Here is a 23,167-nt window from a genome sequence, read left to right on the forward strand (position 1 = left end):
ACCGACTCGTCATTGCGGAGAGAGAGAGAGAGAGAGAGAGAGAGAGAGAGAGAAGAAACGAAAAAAAAAAATACGAGAGCATGCCACGCTTCAATATGCATGTCGATATGCGATATAGCTATTCCATTTCTCTTTGCGACGTGAAACAAAACCTTAAAATGATAAAAAGAACGGGAGAGAGGAGAGAGAGAGAGAGAGAGAGAGAGAGAGAGAGAGAGAGAGAGAAGGAAAGAGAAACATAAACCCGAATGCTTACCAACCTCGTCTTTCCAATGCGGTAGCGCTCTGAGAGCGCTTGTCTTTCCAAGTCGAGAAGCTGCGGACTTCAGAAGCCTGCAAATTTTATTTTATTTTTTACAGCACAACACTAAATGGATGTCTAAGTTTAACTTTTGCATACCGTATTCTCGCGCTCTCTCTCTCTCTCTCTCTCTCTCTCTCTCTCTCTCTCTCTCTCTCTCTCTCTCTCTCTCTCTCCTTTTCTCTTCAATCTTTCCGTTTTATCTTATGACGTAAGAATTTTTCACAGTACTTTTATCAATTTGAGTTTTTACAATTTATATCATTAAATACATAAAATTTGGAATACAGCTACAGAAATTGAATGGACTTTTAGCACATACATAAAGTTTGTAAGGAGAATCATCTGATCAACAAATAAACTTAATAACAAAAGAAACAGAGAATAGAATAGAAGATTTCAATTAACAAAAACAATAAGATAATGATAAAACGGTATCAGATGAATCCTTGATTTGATTAAAAAACTTACAAGTGGAAGACAAATGTTGAGAATGTATAAAATCGTATAAAATTTAGTATATTTCCAAGTCAAAATTTTATTTCTTTTTGTAAAACTTTAATTTTATAAAGTCTAGAAAATTGTAATAGAAGTTTATCTTATATAAGTCAAGCTTCTACTTTGCATCTAAAATAAATAATAAACGAACAATTTACTATTATAGAAAATATTTTCTGCTTCTTATTTCGTTCAAAAGAAAAGTTTTCAAATGTTTTCAATAGAATCTTATGATTTCAAATGGAAGTTGTAAATGATAAATAATATCAAAAGAAGTAGATTCAAAATATCGAGTCAGATGTAAAAATCCTAATTGGCATTAAAAAAAAAAGAAAAAAAATGTTGACTCGAATAAGTTCAATTAAAAATAATTTACATGTCATGAACTTTTAATTCAGATTTTTTTTAAATTCACGATAAAATTTATTTAATAGTTTAAAAAAATAAGAAAGTTGACACTTTTACTACACTTTATTACATATGATATATCTATATGGTTATACTTATTGTTATGAGATTAGAACACATATTTTATTTTATTTCATCTATTACAACTACTATTACAACAAAAGATACCACAACATTTTCGTAAGCTCATATTTTTAACGATTTGCTAATGATTTGCTTGGTATAATTAAAAGAAAGCGGAAGGATCAAAACGATGTTCGAAAATACAAATCTTCGCTAGCAGATAATTATTAAGATACCGAGCATCATTGTTTTTCTACAACTGACCTCGTTGAAAAGCAATGATTAACCCTTCTGGGCATTAGACATATCCATTACATAACGCACAGCGGGGTGTATTAATTCCTTCTTGGTTGTAAAATAGCCAGAGGGCAACAATGTATAAATCCCTTTTGCGTTTCGAGTTACGCGGCGTTAATCTATGGATATGCGGAAATGGGAAATTTTGCTTTAACATTGTCGCCTCAATACTAGAAAATTTCTGTGTGTTCTTAACAGATGTAACTTAAATAGATACACTATGGATATCTTAACAGCGTGTGTGTGTGTGTGTGTGTGTGTGTATTCAGCATATAAATACTAAGAAATATATATGAAAATATATAAATGTATATATTTCTTATATATACTTACTACATATTAGAATCTTATCACGTACTAAGGAAAAGAAAAAAATTGAACGTATTCAGAGTATATGTAATGTATATCTTTGTATCGAATAAGGAGGAAAGAAGAGAATATAATCTACTTTGAAAGTATTCTCCAAACATTCTCAGAATCTATATGCTATTAGGATATGTTATACATGTTTCTAGACAAAGAGACAGGAAAAAAGAGAAGAAAGAAATATCTATCGCAAGTGGATGACAAACTCGTATATGATACAGAATATTAACGAGAAAATAGCGAATTTACATACGCAGCTTTTTCAAATCAACTTTAACTATCGGAAGAGGAAATGTCACGTACATTTCAAATAATGTATATCCATAACGTTATCGATCAAATATAAGCTCGGAATAAAAGAATTCGTGTACGCGAAGCAAAGCGCGTATAGCGAGTTTATAAATACACCTTCCGAATCAATTTTAACTATCGGAGATAGAAATGTGTTTCCGTGTCCAACGTTCAGAGACATCGTACGCGATCGTAACAAAGTACTTCCCGAAAGGGGGAATACTTTCCATATGGAGAAACGCGTAAAGACGATAAGGACGACGCAAGTATATACGTACGTATCGTACAGTTCTACATATAATCGATCATTTTTGCGCTCGATACACTCCGAGCCGAATGTGGAACGAGGCGGGGCACACCCCCGCGGGGGTGCACAAAACGCCGCGGGGGTTAATACGTGTTTGGGCGCGCGATCCCATACGTAATGGATCCGTAATGCAAGCCGACGATTATTTTCCACCGCCGCGCGCCATTATCGGTCGAACGGGCTGTTGCCCGGTGACAAATTTACCAGCGATTCGAAAGCTTTTAGTGGTAAAAGTTTGGCGCCGATCGCGCTTATATCGTTATACCTGCATTATGCGGAGGGTGATTTTTAGCAACCGCGAACCCCGCGCTGACGTATGACGCATCGCGACGAATCGCAGCGGAATTAGCGTATCGAATCAAAGACGGGATTTGTCATCGCTATGCTGATGACAAATTGAACCTCTCACGAGAGATTCGGAAATACTGTTTTTATTCGGAATCGCTTCGAAGAAAGTATAAAAATGTCCGGCTCGGCCGGAATAAAACAAGATTTACTTTTAAATAGAACATTATTCTAATAAATGTTGCAAAAATGTTAACCGAAACTAGATAATTGAATTAAAAGATTAAATGCCTTATTTGTACGAAAATAAATTTCCGAAAATGAAAATCTGAATAATAAAAAGTTAATTAAATAATTTAAATCCCAGTTTATTTTAGCTGAATATGTGAAAATCTCGAATTTTTTACAACATTACATACCGTATTACGAAAACAAGAAACAATTTAAAGACGTACGATAATAGCAAAAAGTTATCGAAATTTTTAAAAGTAGTTTCTTAGATTTCTACCGTTTGGAATATGAATTTGCATTTTAAACAAGTCCAAGTATAAATAAAATTTAATTTCTTTACTTTTTCTCTAAGAAAATATTTGTTATTTATTTTTTTAACAGATAATAAAAAATTTTAGCCGTAGTATAATATCCCTTAAAAATAATTGCAAAAAACTAATAATAAAAAGATTTTAAATTAAATATCGAAAAATTTAAATATATATAAAATGTAAATGTCTTTAAAAATAATAATTATATAAATCAATTATATAAATTTTACATACATGATAAGAAAAAATTTAAGAAAAAATGTAAATTCTAAGTATATTTTTAATTTTAACATTGGTATTTTAATACACGATTAATACACGATTTTCCTTTTATAACACAAATAAAGGTTAAATAATTTCCAATCGAAAATTATGCTTAATTTTTGCACAAATATTTAGAAAAAGCAGTAGAACGATCTGTAAAGCGATCTGTTTTTACACTCCTGCCATTTGACCTGCCTATACGTACGATTTTAGAGCACTATAAAATGTAATTATTCTAAATCACATTGTGCAATAGCAGGATTAAGGATACTCTAACGATGCGTAACAAGATGAAGCAACCAGGTTCCCAGGAAACAAAAATGCGCCAAGTTTCCCAAACGCGACTTCCATCTTGAACAGGCCGAAGACCGACAGGGATTCTTCTCACAATATTGACTTTTGACCGTAAGTATTTATCCTTTTCTTCTTCTTTTTTTATAGTTACATATTTACATTTATCTGTGGTTGCCCTTTTGTCGGCTGGTCAGAGGAAGGTAGTCCCTTGAAACAGGACTGGACGATATATAGACATAACTGCTTTGCCTACATAGGTATTCTCCTTCTACCCAGCTGTATCCTGCATCCATCGGGCAAACCAGAGCAACTGGTTTCCGCCATGTACAGGACGAAACAACCAAATCTTCATTCCGCAGGTTTGACTTCTGCAGCGATTATTCCGTCGAGTATCTTGCTACAAGTGAGTTCTATTTCTCAAAAATACTTTCGCGTTGCTTCAGAAACGAAAAGTTGCGTGCATCGAAGCAGAATATTTGTTTAAACAAATGAAAAGATCTCTCCAGATAGCAAGAAATCCAAAGTCAGACCATTAGACATTTTTGAGATATATTTTAAATGTTTTTTGGACATTTCTCGCAAAGATATCTATAAAACGCTTTATTTTGGATCTTGGTCTCGAGTTTGGATTTGTTTGGTTTTGTTATCTGGATTCGATACTGTAAACTAAAAAATCAAAATTAGAAAATCATGAACGATCCTCCATATTCTCTTTAACGAATGAAAAAATGCACAATTGAAAAAATTGTGCATTTATCGTTCTATCTATATTTCCACGAATCAAAATTTATCTCCTACCTTCAACTTTAAATTAAAACTTTTACGCGTATTTTGATATTTTTAATCATTCATATTTTTTTTTATATCATTTAACCTACAACTTTTATTTGGAATCATAAAATTCTATTAAAGACAAAAAATTTTGCTTCCATTTTAATATTTGTAAGTTTTCTCAAACTGTCTTAATATTATTAAACATACATCAACTTTTGCTTTTAATTATTACATATTTCCTTAAATATTTATTTGATAATATATATGTATATAAATTATATCTCAGAAATACACACGAATCGAAGTTTTTCTTTTATTTTTGCGAAACCTGAATTAAAATTTTTAATCTATTTAGTAAACTTATTTCGATCATTCGGATCGATTTCTCTTGATGTTACTCAACCTACAATTTTTACTTAAAATCACAAAATTTTATTACAGATAATCAAAGACTCTAAAAACTCTTAAACATTAAAGCGAGAAATCACGTTTGATTATTTACTTCCAGCATAAAGTAAAACCTCAAACAATTACAATGTAAATTAAACCCAACGTAATCTTACAACATGTATAAATGTTTTAAAACCAAGATCACAAAGAGGAATGAAATTTTCAACTCGAGTATAAATATCTCAAAGCTATAACAAAAATAGAGATAAAAGGCTCGGAAATTGTTTTGCTTCTTCTCTTCCAATTCGATTATTTCTCACGTTCTCCCGAAGAGATGCTTTTCGCTTTGTTCATTACGTCAGTTTATCTCGCATCCTCCTCCTCGGAAAGGTGCGTTTCTGTCACACGCAACGCGCGGGAGTCGATACTCCACGTCTGTGTTCCGTCTGAGGTAAATCGATCGACTTTACATCGTCGAACGGAGAACAGAGAGGTGGGTTTAAGGGAGGGTGGTTTAAGGGAGCATATTTTAGGAGAGCGTAACGTGTTAGGATGAGCGCGTAACACGCGATCGCGTAATTGTCACATGGCAAGCCCCAAATCCACATATGCACGGTTCATGGTGATTTTCCGTTAATTACGAGCGGCACGTGTCGCGACGAATAAAAACGATTCGGCAACGATAAGCCGCCGAGGCGAACGATTATCGCTTCGACGGTGGTAGCGTGGTGGTAACGTGACGTATATAAATATTTCTTTTTTTCCTCTTTCCGATCCGGTTTTTACCTCTCGCGACTCATCGCAAAGTATCGTAGCTACGATCGCTATTTTGGAATAGCCAGTGTCATCCGTTCAATATACCATAAATAATAAATTGCATCAAGTTTACGAGAATAATCGTTTTTTTTTTTATTGACGTAAGAAATTGTCTTCTACTCTCTGTCTAGTACGTATAATATATATCGCTAAAATATGTAATGCAAAATTTGAACTTTATGCTCGTTACACGAATCGGATATTGTCTTGGTGATCATTGGTGATCATCAGTCACTGGTCATAGGCAGCGAAAGCATTGGCTACAACACGAGTGGTCGAAACTTTGCAAACTGTTAAATATTGCATTGCAGATAAAATTTAGAATACAACAGCTTTCGAGTCACCTGTTTGCAAAGCCTTGCTACCGTACCGGTTGGATTTGTTTGCTAACATAAAAGGGACCAAAGGATTATCTGTGCAAACAGAATACAGTTACATTTTATCTCTCTCTCCCTCTCTTTTTCTCTCTCGATTACTCGCTCGCTCTTGCTTTGCGCTTTTCTTCACTCTTTCTCGCTCAAGTCTGTTATTTTTATTAGCCCTAGCACACGCGCACGTTATCTACCTTATCAACATTATACAACTGCTAATATTTTCATTGAACACGGAACAATTTATCGCGCTTTGAGTTTCGAAACTTTTAAAGAAGAAAAGAGACGAGAGAGAGACAGAGAGAGAGAGAGAGAGAGAGAGAGAGAGAGAGAGAGAGAGAGAGCCTGTTGTTAAACAAAACTTAGAAAATATATATATCTGATCACAGATTTACAAGTTATTTATATAATATTAGTTTGTTAAATAAAAGATCCGTAGTTAGATATTATGATTCAGAAATCTGTCACTAATAACTGAACGTACAAAGAATCGCAATTTGCATTGGATATAAAAAAAATGTTTTTCATTTAAAAAGTTTTCAATTATATGTAATCAATATTAATGTGACATCGAAAAATATATCTATTTAGAAAACAGTTTTTCACAAATAAATCTAAAAACGTTCATTCATATATACAAGCAATCGTACAACAAAATATCATATCGTGAGCTAAATACGATCGCACGTCTCTGTCTTCTACAATCTAGTTGAAATTTCAGCTGGCTAAAAATCATCTTAAACACATTTACTCTCACATAACAAAACAAATACATTCTCTCTCTCTCTCTCTCTCTCTCTCTCTCTCTCTCTCTCTCTCCTATCTCTCACACGGCCGCATAAACAATCGAGCCATCTGCAAATCAAGTAGAAACAGTAAGCATGAGCTGGCTTTAGTAGAGATGATGAGCACGCGATCCGATCAACAGCTGCCCTTTCTGGCCATATGGCATGCACCAACCGTACCGTACTCCGCCTACCCTCGACACGAGTCGAGTCCACCCCCGCGCAAGCGTGCATCCGATAAGAGATCATACCGACGATAAACGCGGAACAAGCTATATCGTCTCTTCCGTTCGTTGTATTAGTGATAGTCGATAAATCTGCGGCACGCTTCTCGCTTTTTCTACTTTTTCAACGGACATCTGAATTCTGTCTTCAATGAAACTTTTCCATATATAAAGTAGAGTCTGTTTCTACACTTTATTGTGTTATTTTTTTATAAAAAATTAGAGGATTTTTTAATTTTTAGTAAGTCTTTAGTAAATTCTTCGTATATGATTTAAGTTTTTAATTGGTACTTTATATCTATAAAGCACAGTTGAATAAAGACGCGCAATAAAATCGATACTTGTACTTGTAAAGGTAACTTTACTAGTTGGTCCGGAAGGAAGGACCGGAGAATTTGACGAAAGGCAGTTTTACTACTCTTTGTGCATCGACCATGTCGCACGCGGACACGATAAATATTTTCCGGGAGAACGGAGACGTTAAAATCCCCACGTATCCCTACGGCTATCATTGCGGCTTTCAATCAGAACCACGAAAACCTCGAGAGAGGAGGAAAAGGAAGGAGTCACCGAGACCGGAAGCCAAGGACGATCGAACGTACGTCCGGTCACGCGCTAGCGTAAGGCAATTAATTCATTACCGCCCTTTGCCATCCCTTTCTTCACTTACCCTCTTATCTTTCCTTTTACTCTTGCCAATCTCTTTTTTTTTTCGGAGACAATAATTGTTAATAACAATAAAGAGAACACTACATCAGAAATCGAGGAGTTTATACGTTTCAAATTTTCGATAGGGATACAAATATGAAAAAGGACACGAATTTATGATCAGCAGAAGTCAATGGGTACTCCAGACAAGTACTGAAAAGTTCCTTCCATTATATGTTTATTCTAAGACGTGAGACAAAAATAAAAAATATAAAGTAAAAAAAGCTTTACACAATCATTTATATTTAGCGATAAACGTACGATGAAAAATATCGAGTTTTCGTCTCGATAAAACAACAGCTCCGCATATTTACGACATACATACAGATACATGCATGTACAACGCATACATTTTTCGCGAAAAGAGCAACATCGAAACAATTTCGTTCCGTGAAGGGGCATTCAGGAACATTCAGAGCATCGTTCGACGAGGAGGACAGAGGGAAGGGCAGACCGCGTAACGCGTCTGACTTTTGGCTACGCATACTCCTCGGAAACTCGTCGGACGAGACACGTGACTCCAACATACGAATTCATTGCCGCCGACACGTGACTTCCAATCAGCCCGGCATTGTGCCAGACATTGCGGAGTTGGTCGGTGGTGTTGGCGCACGTTCTTACACTATCGTCGTACGACGTTGATGTACGACGTTGATGCCCGAATTAATGCTCGTACTGTTTCGAATAGTTTAGATTTCTTTGCCGTAATCAATCAAATGGAGCAGGCCTCTTCTTCTCTTCTCTTAATAAATAAAACGCGATAAAAATTCGTTCCTCAGTATTTTCCCTTGTCCTCGATGAGTTTAAATTACGATTTTGTCAAGCGACACATTTCACGCGAGATATTCCATCCTTGATTGAATAACGAGATATTTTTTTTATTGTGAAATGTGGTATTAATCTTAAATTTATCTAGTTAAAATTGGTGGTGTATAAAAAGCATACGACTTTAACAATAAAATCGGCCAATTAAAAAAGTTGACATTTATCGCAAACGCAAATTACCAATTTAAATTCGAAATTAAATATTATCTATTGTCGTTAGCAGATTAAAGTCAAATTATAATAGATTATTTATTATCATTAAAAATTTTTAATAAGTTGGCTCATCTATTAGCTAGAAGTATTAACAAATTATCATCTTACTCTTCTTAACTTCTTTAAGTACGAGTAAATAAATATCTCGACACTAAAACAATTACATGTAGATATCGTAAAATAAGTTGACAAGTTGTACTTAATCGAACGAGAGAAGGACGTTTTCTTACGTAAATTTACGTGCGATGTGCGACCCTCATTGACACGCACGCGATCTCGAGGCGAACGATCTCGTCGGTCGTGCGACACGACGCCGAGATCGTTCTCGATGGAGGAAATCGTCGGTCCAAAGTAGTCCCGGAACCGACCGCTCGTTTCCCAGAGAGAAGAGGAGGCGAAAGGAAGAGGGAGGGAAGACATGGTAGGAAGAGGTGGAGAGTTTCGACGCTGCGTAGACATGCGTGTGCGTGCACGTCGCTTCGGCGACATTGTGCGTATCGTCTCCTTCTCTCAGGGACGACGCTGACAAATGACGCGTGGCGCCGTTCGGCCACGCGACGCCTAATTGACGCTACCGTGACGTCACGTGCTGCGCGTCCGTTGTGTGTACGTTGCTGGCCGACTTTTCGAGGCACGCAACATACCCAAGAGGGAGAGGGGGAAATGGGGGTACGGGGTACTTTTCAAACGTACGCGTCAACGCGTGTAATCCACCATGTTTTTAATGTAGTCCTATCCCGTGGAAAATCCCGTGGGTGTTGAAGCGATCGGTGACAATCTTCCTCTTAACGTTCATCCCTATAACGATAATCTTTCATCTTGTCTTTTTTATTCTTCCGCTTTATCATTTCTAATTGTTACGAATATAAACGCACATTGCGATGCTCGTTTATGTACGTATCATTATTTCATTATTATCAATTTTCTTAATTTGGATTACAATCGTAACTCGTAATTTCTTTTGCCATATAGCAAAAGTTGAACGGTGTAACTTCTCTAAGAAGAGTGCCAAGTTGAAATCTTACCTCTAGTTTTAAATTAATATTTATAAAATCTAAAGAGAAATCTTGTAATAAGCTTAATTTGTATAACAATTGAATTAGGTACTTTATCAAGAACAAACGAACCATTTCCTATGATGAATTTTGAAATACAAAAGAAAAGCTTCAGTGGAATTCCGCTTCCACTTTAAATGGAAGTTGCAAGTTAAATAATATTAAAACAGATCGACTTGATTTTTCAAAGTATTAATACAAGAATAAAGATTTTAATTGAGGTCAAAAGTGAAAGAAACATTTTTATTCAAACGATTTTGTCGCTTAGCTGAATGTTTTAGTTGAAAAAAGAATATATTAGATAACATATTTTATCTCTTACGAAAAATTATAAAATTAGAAAACGATTCCGCGACGTTCTAGCACAACGTTAATGTCAACATGTAATATCGCGATATTGAAATCAATTCACAGGTATAAGCGAATGAAAGTCAGCGCGAACGCGAAAACTTGGTGACGAGGCGACACGCGTTATCCGGCAGCCGATCTGTCGCGAGGGGCAGAATTAGGGATGTCATGTGCATACGCGCGTGCGTGCGTGCGTGCGTGCGTGCGTGCGTGCGTGCGTGCGTGCGTGTGTACACACGCAGACGTTCCTGAATATCCGGCGCGGTCGCGTGGTCGGTGAATAATTAGCCGATTGTCCCGTCCGCGGGCCGGAACCGAACTATCAATATTTTTATTTCCACACGACCCCTGCAGTCGGAACCCCGTCTCTACTTTTTTCTCTCCTTACCGAGGGGTATTTGGGAGGGCGGACGCGCGCGCGCGCGCGCCGATGGCGCTAAATGATATTTTTCGTCCGCAATAAGACGGCTCTCTCCCGTTTTCTCTCAAGAGAAGCGCGTTCGCGCGCACAGATACATCCTGTCGGATGAGAGATACACACGCAGGCAGGGGATGGGGAGGGAGGAAGGAAGGGAAGGGTCGCGAGTCGCCGCGCGACCAACAGATTGATGAAACCCGCCGTGATAGGGATGGATCCTTTATTCGCTAATGGACGAAACGTTTGAATTTTCTATCGTAATGATCTCCGTGATTCTGGAACGAGAAGCTTTCAACAAAATTTTTACAACAAAATCACGTAAAGCCTTTGCGACATAGTATGCAGCGCCATTTTCCGCTTTAAAAAACAAAGATAAAAAACAGCTTTCTAGAGTAAATCTATATTATCTTGTTTAATACGATCTTTCGATCGAAGTAATTGTATGAAATGGCAAAATTTGAAATTTAAAATTAAATAAAACATTAATAATTTATTTAATGAACGTTTTCTTCGTTCGAGAATAGCCGATGCTATCGTTATTTAATGGTCGCAGGAAAACCAAGACATGATAAATCTCGATGATCGACGATCCGCTGCTGGCCGCAGCAGGGTTAAGTGCTCGTTGGACAAAGCTCACACAATTTTTCAGCTTGTCCTCCCGAGTATCGTGTGTTTGTAACGCTCAGATTCTCACCATTAATCTGTATTTCATACATATCTTACGAGTATCGCATCTATCCTCTCGATAAGATATAATTACATTCGAAAAGAAGAAATTATTTTAAAACCACTTATGCGCCATTTTTATTAAAGATCTAGACTCGTAATAGAAAATAATTATCGACAAGAAAACTATACATCACCTTCGGTAGTCCGCAAATCGTCCGCAGTCTCACGGTCCAAGTTGAACGTCGTTCTTAATGGGTGACGATGCGTGGAATATGATCCACGTTAGACAGCATAATGTCGCGTTATTACTGCACCCTTTGTGCGTACTCCCCCGCGTACCATATAGCGATCAATCCAACTTAGTTTCCCACCGGAACACCCTACTTGAAATCGAAACTATCTAGGACGAACGCATGATCATTACACAATTTCCGCAGCATTTCCGTTAGCAATCTCGTGTAAAAATATAATATAATATAATATTTCGAGTGGAAATTTAATTCCAATTTTTGAATATTAGCCTTGAAACGTACTCATACTCATACATTCTAAAAAATTATATCGTGGATTCAATTTATGTATAGAAATTAAATTTGTACTTAATATTACTAACAAACGTTACTAAACGAATAAACAATTTTTTATCTCGAGGTTCAAAAGAGGAGTTTTTCCACGAAACCTTTTAGAGACTTTTTAGAGAGAGATTCTATCAATTTAATATCATCGCAAAAGCAAGGAATCCCAATCGGACTGTCCAGACTTGGGCAATAGCGGCATTGTACGCAAAGCGTGCAACGCAAAGCATGCAACGCGTTGAATGCGCGAGTGACTCAACAGCTTCCGCCCGTTCGCCGATTCCACGCCTCGCGTAATGGAGCGCCAGATGATACCGAGCGCCTTATGGAAGACTACCGCATGTTTGTTAAGAGATTCGCTACGGCGGGCTTCCCGTGGCGAAACGCTAAGTGCATCCCTCTATTATGCAAGCTTCGTCTTCCAGCGAGCTCACGTCACGAACGAGCCCGGCACGAACGACCGCGCCCACGGTAATGAAAACGCGAAGTGCATCGAGTAAGGGAACGCGATGAAATTGATTGATTTATGCTTCTCGCGACGAAAAGTAATCGAACGCCAACTGTAAACGACGATGTACGATGCCGCGTGCGTTAACCGATATCGATTGCTGACAGAGAATATCGGTAGAAGACATCGGTAGATCGGCTGTCCGTTCTCCGATTTTCATAAAACTTTGTAAAAAGTAAAAGTTTCCTTCTCGTTTCCATTAATATCCAAGTTTAGAAGTCATAACTCTTTGAAGTTTGTATTCGCTCTCGTCGATGTTAACTCTCGTCGGAAACTATGTCAGAGACCAAAAGAAATTAGTCTTGCGATTTAAATTAAGCTGCAAGAGCTTATAGCTTTGAAAGAAAAACAGAAAAACGAAAATTCTATCACGACTCTTTTCTGACCGTTCTCTTATGACTCGAGGAATTTAATTTTTATTGCAAATTATGAATTTCCGAATCCGAATTTTTATGGAACATCTCTTTATGAAATCTACGCAAGATGCCCCTTCTTACTTTTATTAATTAATTATATTTACAGCTAATCCGATCCGTTTCTCTGCGATCGACGAAATAAATGTTTCACACAAATTTGTCCAAATCATATTTTCATCGGTAATATAATATATATAAAATGAGTGTAATCATTTATGAAGTTTTTAACGAACTATTCAAAATTTCCATCCTAATTTTATATTAAAAAGAAAAAAATAATGTCAGTAATTGTTGAGAATAATAAAATAAATACTCTGAAAAGAGGCGTTTTTTATCCATCTAAATTTAACGTCAATTTAACGAATTTAAAGACATAAAAAACTTTGACAAATTCGAGAGATGAATCGATTTAATCTTTTCTAGACTTTCGGTCAGCTTTTTCAAGAGCTGGGCCCACTGTGCGCCACCTAAGGTGCCACTTTTATAGACGTTCCCTTCGCGTCAGAGGATTCCCTCTGACGATTTCGAACAATCTCGCGCGGCCCTCGTGACACCACCGATATAAGAGACGGATAGGCCTTTAGCCAAAGAGAAGACGACGGCAGAAAAGGGTAGTCCCCGTATCGAGGACTAGCATCTGCCACGTCATCCAACCGGCCACTCTTCTGTCTTCTTTCCGGAGACGCTTCTTCCCCGTCCGTACCTTAACGCTCCGTTCTCTCCCTTCCTTTCCTTTTCGTCGCTCCGTCGGTTCTTCCCTCTTAATCTACTTGGGCCATCTACATCCATGTTATCTTGCATCGCGGCCACGACGGCGACTACTAATTCGAGGATTTACTGAAAGTAAGACCTTAAACGTGCATCATAGCTCTGTCGAAGTTGGGTAACGATCGGATCAGCGCCGTCCGGCAAAGTGCAGACTACCCGTCGATCTTCTCGCTAATAGAATAGTTATAATTATACAAATGACTCCCAAGTATTAGAAAAAGAAGGCGAGAGAAAGATTGCGAAGATGACAGTTGAGGGAAAATGTTTGGGACATGACAAATGTGCCTGTAAGTAAAAAGCAATAAAGTCATCTTCACTAAGATTCTTCGCGAAGTTGTCGCGAGAGAATCGAACCGCGCTGAAATAAAAAAAGAGAAAAGAAAAGAAATGAAGTATTCTTGCGTTTCGGATATTTCTTCGACGTTGCAAAATTTTTATCGGCAGCGAGCCGCCGGATAAAATACATTTTAATGGTTAGAGCGTCGTCATATGTATAGTATGTACGATGGCGTCCGCGGATCCGCCACGTCGCTTCTTCCGAAAGTAACCGATCCGGTTCGATTATCGTCCAGTTAGATTCGATTAAGTCGCTGCAAACGTCGCCGCCGCCACCGCTGCTACCGTTATCGTCGCCGATGCCATGGCGTAGCAGTGGATAATAAATTCGATTTCGACATCTCGCAGAGGCGCAACGAGCCACGACGTAAAACCGTCACGTCGCCGAATCACCGAACGTAGTCGCTCGGCGCGACGTTACATGGGGAGGGATCGAATCGACGGGATAAGGGGATCGAAAATTCGGAACGACGTCCTCTATGGGGGGTCGCCCGTAGGAATAATATTTTTGTTTCTCTTTCTCGCCTCGTGCGTAAGGTGCAGTGTTTGAGAGAGAAAGAAAGGAGAGAGAGAGAGAGAGAGAGAGAGAGAGGGGGGGGGGGGGAGATTGTGCAAATTTTCGTCGTCGTTTTCATCGCGAATGGACAGCTTTTTCATTCCCGTGTCGCCTGTAGTTATATAATGATATGAAAGATTAATCTTGTAATAAATTTTTTTGTAATAATTATGTTACTGTAGAGTAATCGTCCAAATGACTGTATCAATAATAAGTTGAAATTAAAATATAACAATTCTGTTATAAATATCTATTTGATTAATCTATGTATTTCTTGCATTTTTTTCTAATTCTATCTTCGTTTTTGTATCGTGGTTATAGCTCTTTAGAGATTATTTGGATGAGCGGCAGACCATTTTGTGGATTTCTCTTTATATCTTATATGTAAGTATTTCAATCTATAAAAAGAATGTAAAAATTAGTTGACAAATTCAGTTGCGACAGAGAGCGGGTGCTTCTGCCGATTGTTATTCCTCGCGTGTCGCTCTTCCCGCCGCGAGAATACCTCAATTATTCTCTCGTTCGATTCCCGGTCATCTCCGCACTCGCACTCGAGTCGCGCGACATCAAAAGTCTCTCCGCACATGCATACAGGCACACGCGTCGCACAAAAGCGAAGGCGATCGAGGAGAGAGTGGTATGCCGGCTGTCACCATGCCGCGATCGGGCGCAAAGTGCAACATGCTCCTCGTTCAATTGAAATCGAAGCCGTGCGAGGAGTGAAAAGGTAGAGCGAGGGGGACGGGGAGAAACGAAAGCTCAAATCGGGAGAGCCTAAAGGGAAAGAATCGGAGGGGGCAAGTCGAGGCACCTGCTAGTGTAACAACGCGCGCTCGTTGCACGGCGCACCCAGAGGATCATGATTAAAGCTCCACCGTCCCGCGAGGGTCCGAGGTCTCGAGGTCGACATTTGGTGTCATTGTCGTGAGACGACTCGTGAGGGAGGGTGCAACGAGAAAGTCCGCGGCTACGCTCTAATGCTGATTTAATCAGAATCACAATGTACTCTCTCCCCCTTCTCTCTCTCTCTCTCTCTCTCTCTCTCTCTCTCTCTCTCTCTCTCTCTCTCTGTTTCTATCTTCCTCCTCACCCCGCGACCAATCCTACTCTCAAACGCTCTCTGGGAAATGTTACACAGCACCCTATGCGTATGCGTACAAGGGCGGAAAGTGCGGTCGAATGAATTCAATCTTGCTGGCGTTAGGTAGCTGGCGTTATGCCACTTATCAGAGATTACTTATAATTATTAAAATAACTACAGCGAGAAATAATAGTTAGACTTCGTAATTTTGTATATATATATAAAATCACGTGACATATTTTTTAAAGAAATAAGAGTATTACTATCTTTTTATTGTCTTTGTTTTTATCATCCTCATTGTTATTATATATTACCAATTACAATAATATTTTATTAAAGCGACAAAATTAGAAGAAAAAAATTGCAATCAAATTTAATTTTTTCTTCTCGCAACTGACCCGATAAAACTTTTAAAAATTAATAAAATACAAGATCTATTTAATAAGATACACATCATTTAAAAACTTGTTAAACTTATAAAAATCTTAAAAAAATTTATTAACTATAATAAAATGTTAATTGTTTCAAGATATATTTTTATATAGATTCATATTTCCTGTTCGAAACGTAAACGATGTCATGTTAAAATAAAAAATTTCGTAAAAAATTCTCGTTGTAAAAACATTGCTTATCTCGCGGCTTCTCGCGGCTTTATCAGCGCGGCTTTATCTAAAAGAGTAACGTCTCCCTAGATCTCCTACAGAATTCAACTTGACGTTAGCCCCCTCACCTTGGCTATAATTCTCGGGCCTACATACGTAATGTAATAATCGACATGTATACCAGCCATATGGGCCAGAATCGATGCACCCTCGTGCCCATACAAGTTCGGCACCGAGAACTCGCGACGGAGACAGATTTCCCAAACCCCATCCCCCTCGATGAATACTTGCCCAAAAGCGGGGAATGACTGCCGTCAATGAAAATATCTTAGATTACATTAGATTAAACAGTCCCTTTACAGTTTTATCTTTGGGAGTCGGATGTCGGAATTACTTTTCGTTATTTGTCGTATATTTATCTTCGTGAGATGGCTACGAGAGAAGTAAATAACTTGGGTGTGAGTTTTTTTTTTTTTATATAAAAGATGACGTTTCAAAACAATATTTGTTTTCTTATCATCATACGTCTATTTTTATCAATGTAGATTAACCTTATCTCGGTTCAGCTTTTCGCTTTATCTCTTTTCTAAAACTAAGAAAAAAGATTCTCTAACTAAGAAAAAAGATAAGTCAAGCCGAGAGTAAAGTTAAAGTTAATCTCCAATCGATAGAGATGGACAATGGTCATTCTTCCAATGAATTTTGCGGTTGAAGCATTACGCACCGATATACGCACCGACGTCATATACGGATAAGTGCGACGTCTGTCTCTATGAGAAACGTATTTTGTTCTCCCGACGATCGACGCAGTCCACTCCGACGAGCCAAGTGACGCGGCTCGAGGAAAAGTGAGCGAGGCGGCGCGTCTGCCGACCCAAACCGAAAACCTTGGGAGGGTGACACCTCGTGTTCCCTTCCTCCTCTCATCCCTCTTCGCCGTTAACCCCGCGTGTATTCGCAAGACGACACAGATATGCTTTTAGCGCGAGGCGGTGCGAGGGGTGCGTTTCCGAGAGCACACGCACCGCCCGTGTCACCGTTGCGCGTGCTCGTGTGCTCGCGTGCTCGCGTGCTCGCGTGCTCGCGTGCTCACGCGCACGTGCCGCGCGACACGTCAAGACGACATGCGTGCGATGCTGGGCCACACCGCGACGTCGGTCACGGTTCACGGAGCGAGCATACACGGAGAGGACGATTTCTTTGGATTTAATAAAAGATTTACTAGATTCAAAGAAATTTGTCTTTTGACATTTATCTCCAACAGCTTGATTCTGCGTCAATTTTTGAAATACCCCATAATAAAATATTCTATTAAGATGTCAACTTTTGGATGTTAACTATTAAAAAATTTTAGCACGGCAAATATTTACATTTCATAAATATATATGCTACATTATTTTTTTATAATATAAACATTTGTATATTGATATTTGGATTATACGTCAAAGTCGAGTATCGTTTTTTCGAGCATATTTTTGGAACAAATATACTTGAGCGAAGATATCGATAAACTATAACTTTTTCTTCTTCTCAGAATCTTCTAATCTTTAAACTTTGTCAATCGTACATCGTATCTATTATTTTGTATCTACTAGAACAATACAAACTGTGCTTCGCGCGCGCCATTTATTTTTTCCATTTCTAAAAAAGACATGTTAAATCAATACTCAAATATATCGAAATTATTGTTGTCGGTTTTCCATTATGCCGATTAATTCTTTCTCGCTACGTTCACTTCGTGAGCGGCTGTCATTGCGGAAATTATTTCATAATTGTGTTATATTTATAATATAGCATTAAAAAGTTTCAGAATATATGTACATATACATAGTACATGACTTTCATGTACCGATTTAGATATTTAATCCTGGTAAAAAGGAAGAGAAGAGATAGGTAAATAAAAAACACATAAGAAACGTATGTTCTTATTACATAAATATAAGATATGAGCACTTTTTTATAATCTTTGTTTTTATTTTTTGTGAGAAAGATATGTCTAATAAATATCTAAGATTAAACCAGGATTAAATATATATTCCAAACAGTTTAAGCCTATCTATTTTAAGGCAACAAATCTGTGAAGATCTAACTGTAATAAATATAAATATATAAAAATAATCTAAGACAAGTTTCACAGATTTGTAACCTCATTAAAAAAATTATGTCACTCACCGATCCGATGCGCAACAACGGAGTGAATCTGCCACGTAGCTACGATGATTCTGTAACACAGAAACGGAACATTCAAATTATAACAGCGCTCTAAATGATATTTTAGATATTTTAAAAAGTAATTTTTACGCATATCGAATCTACATACACTTGTTTGTCAATTAGACATTCATTAAAATAATAAAATAATTTTCGAAAAAAGATTTTTATATAAAGGCGTATAAAACTTTAAACTTTGTTTTTCTCTCCCAGATTATAAGTTTTAAATTATTGAAATTATTCAATATTCAAACAAATGTGAGACTGATGATTAATTTTAAGTTGAGAAAAAAATGTATATTTACCCCAAGGTTGCTCCGTCGGTGCCCGATGCCTTTCCTAGGCCTTCCTCCTCCTCTCAAGATGTCGAGTGGTCGGATGTCCTCGCAGCACAGGACACTCGCGAAAAACACTCGCGAATTATTATAATCGCACGTGGACTATATTTAAATAAAAGTCTTTTAGTCCGATCGCTTGTACGGCACTCCCGAAGCAAACGGCGCGCGACGAACTGGCTGCAGTTCATTCAGTTTCATTCACTTGAAAATCGGTGGCGGAAAGATGACGGTCGATTAAAAAAACCGATTAATTTGCCACATAAGAGCCATTGAACGAATTTAAACTCGTGGTGCTATGCCGTGTTGGTACATTATTAATAACAGTAATATTACTTAATGTTAATATTAATGTTACTAATAACGGTACAACGAGTACTGTGTCTTCGTCTTTGGGATTCCGTTGGGGAACCAAAAGGAATCCCTCGGAATACTAAGCTCTTCTGCCACGTCAAGGCCATATCGAAAGGATTATCGTTTGTAAAAATCTCAAATTTCAAAGAATTTCAAAGAAATAAATTACGTTAACTATGCATATACTTTGTTAGAGATTCGTCATTTACAAAAATCGCTTTTAGTCAGTCTAGTTTACAAAAATTAATGATCATTATGCAAAAATGTGAAAATGTGAAGATTCGCGGAGCGATATACGTAATACTACCCGCCCGCACGAGCGTCGGTGAATGATAACGCGCTGCGTACGCGTATACAATACCGGTCGATTGTAAACAAAGTACCAAGGCCGCGCGCTATCGTATCGTTATTTTAAACATATAATTTTGTTGTTGAAACCTTCGTGTTTAAAATAACGATACGATAGCGCGGCGCGGCGCGGCCTTGGTACTTTGTTTACAATCGACCGGTATCGTATATACGCGCACGCAGCGCGTTATCATTCAACCACCGACGCTCGTGCGGGCGAGTAGTATTACGTATTCGCTCCGCGAATCTTCATATTTTCTTTTCGAAACAAAGTCGCGACGAATTCTAGATGACATTCAGAAGAACATCGATGCATGTTGTAATAAATGTTGCTCGCGCAATTATAAGTTTGTCGGATTTACACGGATTACACGTATCAAAAGACGACTTGTTTCATTTGAATATTGCGGGCGACGGAACTGATTCGTATTCATTGATAAATGCTTATCTTTTGAAGCATAATGATAATTAATTTTTGTAAACGACGCGATTTTTGTAAATGAATCTCTGACAAAGTATATGCATATTTAACGTAATTTATTTCTTTGAAATTCTTTGAAATGGATTTTTACAAACGATAATCCTTTCAATACGGTCTTGAAGGGCAGAAGGGCTCAGTATTCCGAGGGATTCCTTTGGGTATAATGATAATTAATTTTTATAAACGACGCGATTTTTTTTCCCCAACGGAATCCCAAAGACGAAGACACAGTACTCGTTGCACCGTTATTAGTAACATTAATATTAACATTAAGTAATATTACTGTTATTAATAATGTACCAACACGACATAGTCACAGAGTCGTTCAATGACTCTTATGTGGCAAATTAATCGGTAATTTTTTTAATCGATCGTCTCATCTTTCCGCCACCGATTTTCAAGTGAATGAAACTGAATGAACTGCCAGTTCGTCGCGCGCCGTTTGCTTCGGGAGTGCCGTACAAGCGATCGGACTAAAAGACTTTTATTTAAATATAGTCCACGTGCGATTATAATAATTCGCGAGTGTTTTTCGCGAGTGTCCTGTGCTGCGAGGACATCCGACGACCCGGCATCTTGAGAGGAGGAGGAAGGCCTAGGAAAGGCATCGGGCACCGACGGAGCAACCTTGGGGTAAATATACATTTTTTTCTCAACTTAAAATTAATCATCAGTCTCACATTTGTTTGAATATTGAATAATTTCAATAATTTAAAACTTATAATCTGGGAGAGAAAAACAGTTTAAAGTTTTGTACGCCTTTATATAAAAATCTTTTTTCGAAAATTATTTTATTATTTTAATGAATATCTAATTGACAAACAAGTGTATGTAGATTCGATATGCGTAAAAATTACTTTTTAAAATATCTAAAATATCATTTAGAGCGCTGTTATAATTTGAATGTTCCGTTTCTGTGTTACAGAATCATCGTAGCTACGTGGCAGATTCACTCCGTTGTTGCGCATCGGATCGGTGAGTGACATAATTTTTTTAATGAGGTTACAAATCTGTGAAACTTGTCTTAGATTATTTTTATATATTTATATTTATTGCAGTTAGATCTTCACAGATTTGTTGCCTTAAAATAGATAGGCTTAAACAGTTGGGAATATATATTTAATCCTGGTTTAATCATTGATATTTATTAGACATATCTTTCTCACAAAAAATAGAAACAAAGATTATAAAAAAGTGCTCATATCTTATATTTATGTAATAAGGACATACGTTTCTTATGTGTTTTTTGTTTACCTATCTCTTCTCTTCCTTTTTACCAGGATTAAATATCTAAATCGGTACATGAAAGTCACACATACTACGTATATGTACACAGAAATGGATAATTTATTTAAGTGATTCTCTGGCTGATTTCATTTCTCTCATTCATCTTGTACGTGCAAGTGACTCTTCCTTTTTTTCATTTTGCTACGTAGCAATGTTTTCATTTCTTCACGTCGTTACACACCAGAAAAATCAAGGAAAATCTTTCGCTGTTTTCATGAGATTTCATTGTTGCGTTAAAGAAGTTTTTTTACATTTTTCTCAACCTACATCCTTATATAAGGGAGCTTTTACATCTCGATTATTCTTCCATGTACTCGATGTTTTACACATTACGACAGAGCTGAAAGCTGCTCCCCGATGAGCGCAACGCTCATTTAAGAACGCACATGCGCGCATGTCGGCCAACGTATATATATATGTACATATCAATCGGGATGCTACCAATCATAAATATTGACCGCAGTTCTCGTAATCGCATACAAACGCGATACGGTTATATGCCCATGCCCACGGATATGCGCCATGGATTTACCCTTGGATTTCGGTCATAAATATTGATCACGAATACGCTCCGTGCGCTCCGCTCCTTATGCCGCGGCAACGGGAGCGTGCTCCTCGTCCGGTGCTCGGTCTCGGTCAACGATGTCCCGTGGGAGCGAACCGTTGTATGTTTACCGTCAATGATTGCGGTTAATTACAACACCACCCTGTTTGTATGTCTGTTTGTATGTCAACCCTATATACATACACGTTAACGATCTCCCGTGGGAGTGCCGCCTCGACATTCTGGAGTCAGCAGGAAGACGCTCCCGCTCACGCGTTACTCATTCTTGCGTCGCGTTTCCGCGATATCATCCTAATTTAATCACGTCTATAATTTACGCGGAGATGCGTGCGTGCGTGCGTGCGTGTGAGCTGTATCGTGCGTGAAACGATGCTAAGCTCTTATTCTCCGTTCTTTGTTTTTCAATTTTCAAACTCTTGTTAAGCCTCGTCATGCGCGAATTTCCGAATTTAAGCGTGTTATAAATCATTCTCAATCACTTGTAATTAAACAATCGTATCGTATATGTATTAAAATTTCTTCGGTAAAAGTATCGTTATCTTTTTTTTTAATTAACCTTTTAAATAACCTAATATATAACCCAATAACTTTTCTTAATGATGGTGAAATGTTTATCGTTTTACGATATTTATGTAGGTATTTATGACTTTCCTAAAAATGGCTTCAAGTTTATTCCAAAAATATAATTTGCGGGACGCAAAGTCGATCGTGACGTCGATCGTGAACGTAATAAATTTAAAAGTTTCTTGTATTCGCGAGTATATGTGTGACCTGGAAAGGACGTTGATGCGAGGTTGGTGCGAGGTCAACCACGCGAAAAGTCTTGACGGAAAATGCGGTGGTTGTCCTCAAGGCAATCGAATCGGCCGTCGGTGGGGCCGGTTCGATCCCGGGGCAGTCGCAGTAAACTTGTAAAACAATAAAAGCTTCCGGTGATCTACCGCTACGGTGCGCCGAACCGCTACATCGAGTTACCCAAGTCCAAGTTTTCACCGGATACCGTCTCAAACCGTCTCGAGTCCGTTCCCCGTACACACACAAGACGACGTGGACACCGATAACATACGTGTCGGGAAAAATTTCTCTTCGCTAAGATTCGACAAAAAGCACAAACTTATATCACAAATCTGTTCAATAATAAGAATCGGGTGATTATCAAACATCTTTTGTGACGTATTTAATTCTCGATGTATTGATTATGGATGAATCATTCGTTTCCATTGAGAGCCAAT

At 37.8% G+C, this 23,167-nt stretch overlaps 1 protein-coding gene across 1 annotated transcript in view; it reads right to left on the reverse strand.

Annotated features, from left to right (window-relative positions):
- tup (LIM1_Isl and LIM2_Isl domain-containing protein tup) overlaps nucleotides 1-18,674 on the reverse strand; it is a 67,970-nt gene extending 49,296 nt beyond the window's left edge. The window contains exon 1 of the mRNA XM_089077984.1: nucleotides 18,527-18,674. Coding sequence (XP_088934110.1) covers nucleotides 18,527-18,659 — 133 coding nt within the window. The 5' untranslated portion in view covers nucleotides 18,660-18,674. The remainder of the gene's footprint in view (nucleotides 1-18,526) is intronic.
- Nucleotides 18,675-23,167: the final 4,493 nt, after the last annotated feature.

The sequence above is a fragment of the Pogonomyrmex barbatus genome, unplaced genomic scaffold, assembly GCF_055798465.1.
Source record: "Pogonomyrmex barbatus isolate J1 unplaced genomic scaffold, ASM5579846v1 scaffold21, whole genome shotgun sequence".
NCBI classification, from domain to species: domain Eukaryota; kingdom Metazoa; phylum Arthropoda; class Insecta; order Hymenoptera; family Formicidae; genus Pogonomyrmex; species Pogonomyrmex barbatus.